General features: G+C 36.1%; 1 protein-coding gene across 1 annotated transcript; it reads right to left on the bottom strand.

Annotated features, from left to right (window-relative positions):
* Positions 1–429: 429 nt before the first annotated feature.
* LOC149789779 (uncharacterized) lies at positions 430–1,954 on the bottom strand. Its single transcript, XM_089971778.1, has one exon. It carries the CDS (start codon positions 1,846–1,848, stop codon positions 550–552), a length of 1,299 nt encoding a protein of 432 aa, XP_089827904.1. The 5' UTR covers positions 1,849–1,954; the 3' UTR covers positions 430–549.
* Between the last annotated feature and the right edge of the window lie 9,551 nt (positions 1,955–11,505).

Raw genomic sequence — 11,505 nt, 5'->3', positions numbered from 1 at the left:
TATTCCTTGCATATTTAGTCACTTGTGCATCGACATTGCACATAAATTAAAAAAAATTCCATTTCTTGACGATTTGTAACAAAATTAAAAAATCCTTGTTAATAAACTGTCATAAACTCCAAAACTGTAACACAGGTAACTTGTATGCCTCCAATGAAAAATGCTATTATAACATCCCACGCAATAAATCCCTCAGTTAAAGTACAGGCCGTATGTATGGCTCCGATGAAGTGTTATTAGCATCACTAATTATAAAATCCACCAATTGTAGCACAGGTCACTTGTATGTCTCCAATACAAACATTAACGTAACAATATTAATATGTATCAAATTTGTTTGTTTAAACTATTTTATCAAATATATATTTTAAACAAGCAGGATATTCATATAGTAAATAATACTGAAGAGTAAAAAGTCAGACAAAATCATATCTAAAATGCTCATTATTAGTTTTAAATATGTTAATTGGACAAAACATGGAAAGAAAATGATATACATGTATATGCTATGTATATCTCATTAAGTTTGCAAACATGTTGACAACGATTTTACTTAAATGATTTTTCTCCAGTATGAACCCTCATGTGCAGTTTTAAATATCCACTTTGTCTGAACATTTTATCACAAACTACACACTGGTATGGTTTTTCTCCAGTATGTATTCTTATGTGCAATTTTAAATCACCACTATGATTAAACATTTTATCACACAGTTTACACTTGTATGGTTTATCTCCAGTATGTATTCTCATGTGCAGTTTTAAATATCTACTCATACTAAACAATTTATCACACACTTCACACTTGAGTGGTTTTTCTCCAGTATGTAACCTCACATGCTGTTTTAAATTTCCACTCTGATTAAACATTTTATTACACACTTCACACTCGAATGGTTTCTCTCCAGTATGAATCCTCATGTGCAGATTTAATTGTTCACACCTAATGAACATTTTATCACAAACGTCACACTTAAACGTTTTTTCTCCAGTATGCATCCTCGTGTGAATTTTTAAATTTCCTTTCAGAGTAAACATCTTATCACATAATTCACACTTATATGGTTTTTCTCCAGTATGCATCCTCATGTGAAGTTTTAAATCTCCATTTTGAGTAAATATCTTATTACAAAATTCACACCTATATGACTTGTGTGACTGCTCTCCAGTATGCTTCCATGTGTGAAGTTTCAAACTTCTACTATCACTAAATTTTCTATCACACACTACACAATTAAATGGTTTTTCCCCAGTATGCATTCTCATATGAAGTTTCAGATGTCCACTCTGACTAAACAGTTTATCACACATTTCGCACTTATATGGTTTATCTCCATTATGCATCCTCATGTGAAGTTTTAAATTTCCACTCTTATTAAACAGTTTATGACAAACTTCACACTTATGTGGTTTTTCTCCTGTATGAATCCTCGTGTGCAGTTTTAAACTTCTACTTACCCTAAATTTTGCATCACACACTTCACATTTAAATGGTTTTTCTCCAGTATGAATCCTCATGTGAAGTTTGAAACTTTCACTAAAACTAAATTTTGCATCACAAACTTCACAATGAAATGGTTTCTCGCCAGTATGCATCCTCACGTGAATTTTTAAATTTCCACTCTGTGTAAACGTTTTATTACACATTTCACACTTATATGGTTTTTCTCCAGTATGTATCCTTAGGTGAAGTTTTAAATGTCCACTCTGATTAAACAGTTTATCACATACTTCACACTTGAATGGTTTCTCTCCAGTGTGAATCCTGGCGTGCACTTTTAAAGCTCCACTCTCATTAAACATTTTATCACATATTTCACACTGATATGACTTTTTCATAGTATGCATCCTCACTTGCCGTTTTAAACTTACACTTTTATTTAACAGTGTATGGTTTTCCTGCGCGTGTCTTTACTCAATACACTGAAAGATACAGCGTAAATGTACCACCATGTCGGCTAATTCTGCCCGTTGGGTAATTGTGCGCAACGATACGTCGTTTCTGTAAAGATTGAATCACGTGTAGTTTTTGTTCAAAAATCAATTTTGTATCAAGAAAAAAACGGTCGTACTTTAGTTAAGGAAAGTGATATTCATAACGTTTTACAAAAATATCCCGCATTTCGACTCGAAATGCATATGAAAATGTGATTTCTAAATGTTAACACGAAGACCCACTCCATGACCTTCTTGAACCGGTAACCCAGAAAATCCGATTTACTATGTATCTTTTATAATCACACAAATAAATACATTATATAAAAGGTGGAAAAGTATACCTTAAAACTATGCTGCATTTTAATCCAAGTTTCGAATTTTGCAAGAAGTTGTCCCATACGTACAAAATCGTCTGCTACCCAACGTGTCAACTTGACGCTAGAACATAAATTCTCAAGAAATTCCCCCGCCAAATTCCCCGGCGCATAGTCTGTTTTTGAATTCTTTGGTAAATTTTCCCAATCAACAAGACGTTGTAAGCACATTACATCATATTCATTGTTTGATCTCTTCCACATTATAACCTATTTTTAAAAAAAATAAAATGTTGAACTTTACTAACTTTTTTTTTACAAGATCGGTTTAGTTTGCTTTATATTTTATGCCATTTACTGCCATTTGTACGTTGAATTTTGTAAAACTAGCTATAAACTTGACCTAATTACTGCTGTAGCCCGATGGATAAACATTACATATTTTCAAACCTGTACGCAGGAGAGGCCGACATGTCGCGAGTGAGGAAAACACGGTGGTGGTAACCCGTGTTTCCAAAACTAATATTGTCTTGAACAGAATATTCTGGTGACAACTGCCTCTTTTCAAACGGTAAGCATTGCTGTAATTTGTTTTCGTCAATTGGTCGAATTCGGTATGCGTTTTGCTTCAATACTGGTGAACGGAAACCTTAGGTTCACAGAAATGCCCCACAGCATCGTATATAACTAGACCTGTTTGTAATCGTTATTTGACGAATGCGATCATTTCAAGCCTCCACTTGATCAGTTTTTAACTGTTCACGTGATTTGCATCCACTCTATTAATAGCTAAGAGCACGTGACATGGACTGGACATGCTTGAAAGCATAAAATCCATTGCCTTATAATGCTAATTAAATTTCATGGTTACTATTATTTTATCTGAATAATATTGACAGCTTACAAGCGTTTTGATTGAGTATTCTTCTTTATTTTGATCAAACGGTGTTAATCAGCAAGGTGGGCGGACCCTGCGGCCTTGTTCTGGTATTTATTTTGCAAAATCAGTGCCTCAATGTGTATGTGTCCACTACTGTGCTGCGTTACTGTGTATACACATTGCTACAAACTGTTTGTGTATGGAATTCGATATAGTTATTCCGTCAGTTCGTCATCACTGCTTCTATGTAAAAACGAAAAACAACTGTAAGTGAAATCAAATGATTGTAAAAACAAGCATGAGAAACGATGTTGTCCCTGGTATTATTTACATGTACAATTTGACAACGGCATAGTCAGCACAAATTCAAGACTTTAAAAGTACTGTCGAGGATCTATCTAAATTAAGATTAAAAACTTGATAGTTTAATCTTCAAGGTTATATCCACGTGACGGATAATCCACTTGCAGTTGCTACGGCGGGATATCCGATGCGACGTCAGCTTCTAAAACCAGAATCTTATAACACTCCAGAGAGAGATTGGGATGCTATTGTGTTTCGTGAGCGCTGCGGTACTTGAAGAATCAAGTGAAAAGAGCATACATATTATAAAGATTTTGTTGAAAAAGTTAATAAACTGCGAGGGAGACAACCGTCAAAAACACCATCTCCTCCCCTCTATCAGCGGCGAGCTGGACGAAGGAGACAAAATTCGCCATCACAGACCCCAACTTAGCGGCGATCTGGATGAGGGAGACAACAAGCACCATCACCACCCCCACGCACCCGAGATCTGGAGACAGGAGACAACAATCACCACCAGCACGACCAGCACCAGCACCATCACCAACATCATCACCATCGCCAGAGGAATCTTATGATTCATGTACTGATTTTTATATTTCCACGTATAGTGCTACTGGAAGTGGTTCTGTAACTTCTAGTTCAAGTACTACCAGTGGGACTGTCTTGTTACTCAGTGCCACAGTTCCGTCATTGCCGACGTTGATCGACATAAGATATTATTTGGTCAGCGATGGGCTGGTAATAATTCCCCCGAAATTATCAATGAAGCAGCTACTATTTGTCAGTGATTGATCACAATTAGTTCACTGACAAGAAAAATAACGTTATGAAAGACAATACTAAACTTCGACCTATTCTGGTTAGAGTGATAAATTCCCGATTGCTTGTATACAAAGTGATCTACGGAGGACTCTGTGATGTTATGCAGGGTCTATATAGAAGAATAGACCCAAAAGAGATACCGATTGTAAAGCAATTAGGAATGACATCTATTGATGTTGTTCGTGATAAAGGTATTAGTACTGTGGGTGATGTTACTAGTAAAGCATTTTCTGAGATCAAGGAACGACCGGTATGACTAATAATCAGACGAAAACCACAGCAAGTTATACTTACAAACACTGAATCGAGCTGCTAGTGAACTGTTCTAAGAATTAGCTGGTGCACCGGTACAACGGTCAGAATCGGAAAGAGAGACAAATATAATCCCAATTATAGTATCGCGAAGTGGTCTTCGTGTTAGATGATAATGAATTAATAATAAAATGTTCAAGAGTGTATCTCATGCCGCATTTGACATGAACGAACCAGTCTTCAAGGACGAATCGATGCGTGATTATCGATATTATTCTTATGATGCACGTGCACCTAACGTGCCAGGATGAATTGAACTGTAAGTTCAGGATACAAGTAAATCTTTCTCACCTGAACTAGAAGATAAACTTGTGAAGACCGATGAAGATGTACACGGAGCTGGTGTTTGAGATGATTTTGTTAATAATGGTGTTATGGTGTTATTTAGCAGTGCCACACGGAAAGAATATTGAATCATGTTTCGAAAAAGCTGATGCTACGATGATACTTGGCATTACAAGATACAGCGAGATTAGTCGAGGGCAGCTGGTCGGTCCATCCTGATAACAAAGGATATCACTGATCATCCAGATAACAGAACTAGAAGAGAAGGTAATGTGAAAAACGTTGTTGAGACGGGAACTATCAACGCAATACTATAAATAAATGACAATTGCAACCTGAGATTTGCATCACGACGATGATTGTTTACCAGTGATAAGGACTTTTCATGAGTAGGTCGGCTATCACATATCTTTGGATTTTGCAGACATGTTAGAAAAGCTATATTGGGCGCTAAACACACCCTGGTACTTGTGAGAAAAGCCACCGAGAATAATTCAATCAGGTGTGCTGCTGAGGTTGATACTGGTAGAGTAATACTGACAAAAACTTTCGTCGTGGATGCGAACAATGACATCATCGCTAACCGAAGAAAAAGTGATTCTCTCTTTCACTGATAGCGGTGGTAAGTCACAGTTATCATGGTTGACGATGACCGCAGACAGTAATCCAGTTAATGCTGCTGTGTTATTCACATGGCATATAGCATCACACCAGGGGGTGTCTGCACCACGACATATATTCATTGCGTGTCAGGAAAATTCATGAGCTTAAAATCAAGAAAGAAATGCAAAGTTGTTTGACACGCTTGAGGCTAGGGAAGTTTCTCTGAGGAAAAACGGACATCAAGAACCCCCCGAGGAGATATTATTGGATTTTGAATATAATCATCTTGCACGTGCGTATCATCGATGAATGTCGTTTATGTGAAATTCTCAAAATGTGGATTTTGGTCTAGATATATCTCAGAATGACTTTGCAATACTGTATCCGATACATTACTTTTAGACAATCTGTTGTTGATGCGCACTTCTGAGCTCGTGTAGCACTAGTACCAGGTGCTGTACCTGGTCCACCAGCTATTCCTGGTGGTGGTAGAGCAATTGCTGTTATACTCTCTGACAAAACAATGCTGATTGTAAGTGTTTTCCATCAGTAATTAAATCGTCGTTCATGATATTTATAATATGTCATATCATCTCGTGAATGTTTCTCTGACCCCCTGGTCAGATTAAAAAGCTACAGTCAGCACCGATGAAGAATTCTGGAATAAATATCACGTTGAAACCCTCACGTTACACAGCCCAAATAAACTATCAGTAACCTAACATCAACTCAGGCACTTTAATGACGCCAAACGATCAGTGACTGGTATACAATTCGATCGTTATGCAGCTGCCATTTAGGACAGAGCAAAGATGGGGGTATATTTTCGTGTGAAACCTGGTGTCATTAATTTGGACTCGCAGTTCGATTCGGGCCCTCACTGTGTTGCATCCCGCTATTGACCCACTTGGCATTATTCAATTTTATTCGTTATTACTTGCCTCGCCGCTATAATTTTTAAATTATAGCAGTATAATGCAGAGCGTCTCGCCGATCTGGTATTCAACGTTGGCAACACAAACAAAAACTGATCTGCCTGCATGTGGTCTAGAAGTACTGGCTGTACTTGTTCCCGCATCAAGATGCCTCATCTCTCCCCCACTAACGTAAGCATGAGTATTCAAGCAGACGTTATAATCGTCCGCCGTTTTAAGCCTATTAAACGTTTCATAATATGGTGGATATTTATGGGAGCTCTTCTTCTAGCCCTAGAAGTAGGGGGTTTAAATACACACTAGTCTCGGTGACGCTTATTAGTCCTAATCTGCCACTAAAGATGAGCTTTCTGATCATGCGAATATTAATGGGTATTACGAGTCTATGCTCTAAAAATAAGTAATAGAAAAGTGTAAAGACAACACGCTTTGTAAAATGTAACAAATAATTTATTTAACCAGAATATAAGGTGAGCAATGAGAAAAAGAACTAACGGTAATGCGCATTATATCCAAAAATAATCCAAGAATTATAAACACAAGTCCTATTAATGAAATATTCTTAGTGACCCTCAGTTCAAATACTTATGAAATTCAAAATGGAAGGCGATAACCTACACAGTTCAGATGTGTCAACAAGCTCTTGTTGAGTCACATAAAATAGTATTCCAGTTTTTAATTCATTATAAATTCCAGTGAATGTCTTTCTCCAATAAATTTGTCAGAGATCTTTTCTATTTCCAGGGAAAATAATCACTTAAAATCTATAATTTGAATAAAACAAAAATCAACCTGTGTCAAGTATTTTAAGCACAACTGACAAACCTTTATCATAACATCCGTTATAAGACTAACTAAGACACAAAACAGATTCACGGATGGGAGTCAAAAGTTCATTCTTCTGGAAAAAATAAAAGACTGTTACCAATTGTCACATGATAAATATCACGTAGTCCATGTATGACCTTGACTTAACTAAATGATTCTTACTCTAAGAGAGTTAAAAAATAGCAAAGTTATTTTGAGTTGTTCACATAAATGAAACAAAAAAAAAATGAAAAAAGTCAATCAGACCCTAAAAAATGAACTCCAGGAAACAATGTTACATTACAATAGAATCTAATGAAAGAAAAAAATATCAAATGAAACTAACTGATAAATAATTGAACTAAACATGCACAACATAAAAGAAAACTAAAGATTTATATAATAAAGCTTTCTTTTTACCATAGGTTAATTATTCATAAAAACATAAGAACAAATTTTATGAATGATACTTTTCTATACACGTGAAAGTGCATCTGCTATCGAATTGTATATTCCCTTGATGTGCGTGATGTCAATATTATATTCCTGCAAAAACAAAATCGACCTTAGTAGTATCAGATTTTTGCTTTTCATCTTGGCAATGAAAGTAAGTGGGTTGTGATCACTAAACACAATAATCGGAAAAGGAGCTGAACTCATGTAAACTTCAAAGTGTTGTAATGCCAATATCAAAGCCAATCATTAGTTGTATAGTATTGAATAGTTTCGCTGGTGCTTATTTAACTTCTTAGCAAAATAGCACACTGGGTGAACAAAACCAAATATATCTTCTTGAATCAATGCTGCTCCAATCCCAACATCACTTGCATCAACATACAGTTTAAATGATTGACTGAAATTTGGAATTGTAAGAACTTGTGCACTCTTAAGTATGGCTTTTAACTTATCAAAAGGATCACGACACTATTCAGACCAATGAAGTTTGGTTTAACTGCTTAATAAATTTGTCAGGGGTTCAGAACTTATGGAAAATGTGTAACACAATTTCCTGCAATATCCAGCCATACCCCAAAATCGCATCAGTTGCTTTTTGCTGATAGGCGAAGGGAATTCAGAAACAGCTTTGACCTTAGCATCTAAAGGTTTAACTTGTCCATGTCCCACGATATGTCCTAGAAATGTTACACAAAACATGGCAAATCTCACTTTTGGATATATTAATTGTCAAACTGGCATCAGCGAATCTGTCAAAGAATTTCCGAATCGTCTCTGTTTATTCCAGGTGTCGTTGTAGATGATGACATAATCGATGTAAGCATCACAATTATCTAGACCAGATGTAATCATGTTCATTAAACGTTGAAAAGTACTTGGCGAACCTTGCATCGCAAACAACGTCACTTATACTGACAAAGCCCATCTGGAGTCAAGAAAGCCTACATTACCTTTGCCCTTTGCATCAGTGGAATTTGCCGAGATCCTTTCATAAGGTGGAACTGTTTGACATATTTCAATTTCCGATTTTATCAATGCAGTCATCGACTCTTGGTAATGGAAATGAACCTGTTTTAGTCACACTGTTCACCTTCTATAATCAGTGCACATGTGGAAAGTATTATCTGGTTTTGGAACAATTATACATGTTGAACTCCAGTCACCTTTGCTCGGCTCTATGAAATTATTATCCAGCAAATACTGAATTTCTTTTCTCAGGCGTTCCTGTTTGAGAGGGTTCATCTTGTACGGGTGTTTAATTATAGGGTTTCCAATTTACCATTTCAACGTCATGGTAAAATCTATTTGTTCTTGTAGGAACATCTAAAAATAAGTGCTCATATTCAGGTAATATCTATTTTAGATCATTTCTTTATTGTTGTTGGAAATGTGAACGTTGCTGGTCAGGATTATTCATAATTTCTGAATTCCGAAAATTTGTTGCTCTAAAATCAATAATGTCCGATTGCATTCCTTCGCTTAAATCCTCACTGAGTATGACAGGTAAAACTAAATTAATTGCATGATTAACATGACTATATCTATCAACATACTCTTTTAACATTTTTATGTGGGGAATTTGTTTTTGTTTTCCCTAAAATGAGTATTTATGAGATAATTAAATCATTTATTTTATTTGCAACTGTGTAAGGATTATACTACTTGGTCTAAAAAGGGTTATTTGGTATGGACAAGATATCCAGAACGCCATCACCAGGCTCAAAAATCATTTACTTTGTATCTTTATCATACCTTACCAGAGTGCATATTAGTTTTTGCAACCTCACAAGCCTTTGACAAATTATAATTAATATTGGAAACATAATCGCGAAGATTAATTCCAGTATCTTAATATCTAAAAGTTTCTGTTTTAACAACTTGTGTGGTCCACGCAGAGCATTTCCAAAAACTAGTTGAAAAGGACTGAATTCCAAAGATTCTTGGACTGATTCTCGAACAGCAATTAAAACATTAAATCAATGTTTTCATCCCAATCTTTTCCTGTATCGGAATAATATGAACGAATCATATTTTTTTCAAAGTTTGGTGAAACCTTTCTAAAGCCCATTTGAACTCAGAGTGATAGGGATAAGATTTGAACGTGGGATGCCTATTTCGTACTGCAATATTCCAGGCATAAAAGTTTACCCTTGATCAGATTGGACATATTTGGGACGACCAAATGGAGTAAACAAAACTGTATCAAAGATTTACTATTGTTTTATTTTAATATTTCGCAAGGGAATTGCCTCTGGGAATCTTGTTGACGCACTTATTATGGTCAACAAATATTGGTTATTTGGCTTAGTCTTTGGTAAGGGACCGACCCATTCTGCCATTATTCTGCTAAATGGTTCGAATGGTTCGTCAAATACAGGAAAAGGTTGCAGATTAGCCTCAGATATCTTCTGATTGGTTTTTATTCTACCATTCGACAAGTATTACAGGATCTGCAGTATTTACAAACATTACTTTTAACTTTTGGCCAATAGAAGTGATTCAAGATCTTATGATAAGTCTTATTAGTCCCTAAATGACCAGCCAAAGGAGGTTCATGGGCCAGACTAAGAATTTCATGTTTACATGATTTTGGAACTACAATTCGATATTTCACTGACCACTCGTCACTAGCAGGTACGACAGGTCTCCATTTTCTCATAAGAATCAGTTTTAAAGACAGCAAATAGGTACTTCCGTGGCTTCAGTTTCATTAATGTCACTTTGAAAGAAATAAGGGATCTCATGATCATTTTCCTGTTCGATGGCATGTGGTTGTCGTTTGTCACCCTGATTATAATAAAGAGAATGAGTAGTTAAAAAGGATCACTGTGATCACTACCTTTTGATTAGTCCCAAACAGGATTTACAGTGACCTCGTCAAAAGCCTGACCAATACATGTGTCAGCTAAAGGAATAATTTCCTGGTCAACATCATTCTCAAGAGTTCATACTCTAGTAACTGCACAAGCTGAGTATAAATCAGGGAATTCTTTTTCAATAGGATCGACTTTCTGACCCAAACAAGGCTTGTCACTTACAAGTGGATTAACCACAACCATTCTCCAGCTAGGCAGTTGCCTAGCATATAAATGAATGTCCTCAACGGGTGAAGAAGTCTCAGTTCCGACTGTCACGGGTCCGGAAACGATGTCTGATGACAAATTTACACAACGGAGAGGAACATTAACAAAGCCGCACTCTATTCCTGAATATGAACATTCTCATTAGAAAAAAACTTCTCAGAAAACGGCACAGTACTTGATAAAACAAAGACTCTGCGAAGCTCCTGGGTCCCTTAAAATCTTAATAGCTATGGGATTGGCTGAATCACCTATGAGTGATATAGAAGTTTTCGGCATGAATGGTTCATAATTCTCCATAATTAATGCAGACTGGGGTTTATTAGACCCAATAAATGTATTGCTTTCAATACAAGACCGTGACTTTGACCTCTTAGAAAATAGATCATTTCGAATAGGTCTGTCTTGATTCTATTACTTATGTTTCTTTTTGTAGCAATCGTAAATAATGTGTTCTTTCTTCTTAAAATATATACACATAGGAAGAGATTAGGATTTCTGATAATTCTTATGAGAAACTTGATTTCTAAAATGTTATGCCAGATTTAAATTTTCAAAGGCTTGTATAAGGCTGACATAATTTTCTTTCAGAAGACTGCTGAGTGGAGGACTTACTTACAAAGAAACTCTACGAGCTAAAGAATTCTCATCAGCAGTACGAGCAGCATTTTCCAAGGTTTCAATCTTATGCTAGTAGTGAATGGGGCCACCCTACGTGCAATGGGAATTAGCATTACAGGGACCCCTGGGCCACTCTACGTACAATG

The sequence above is a fragment of the Sinohyriopsis cumingii genome, chromosome 10, assembly GCF_028554795.1.
Source record: "Sinohyriopsis cumingii isolate HCF-2022 chromosome 10, ASM2855479v2, whole genome shotgun sequence".
Lineage (NCBI taxonomy): Eukaryota > Metazoa > Mollusca > Bivalvia > Unionida > Unionidae > Sinohyriopsis > Sinohyriopsis cumingii.
Note: the sequence above shows the minus strand (reverse complement) of the source record. Positions and strands in the feature narration are given on the sequence as shown.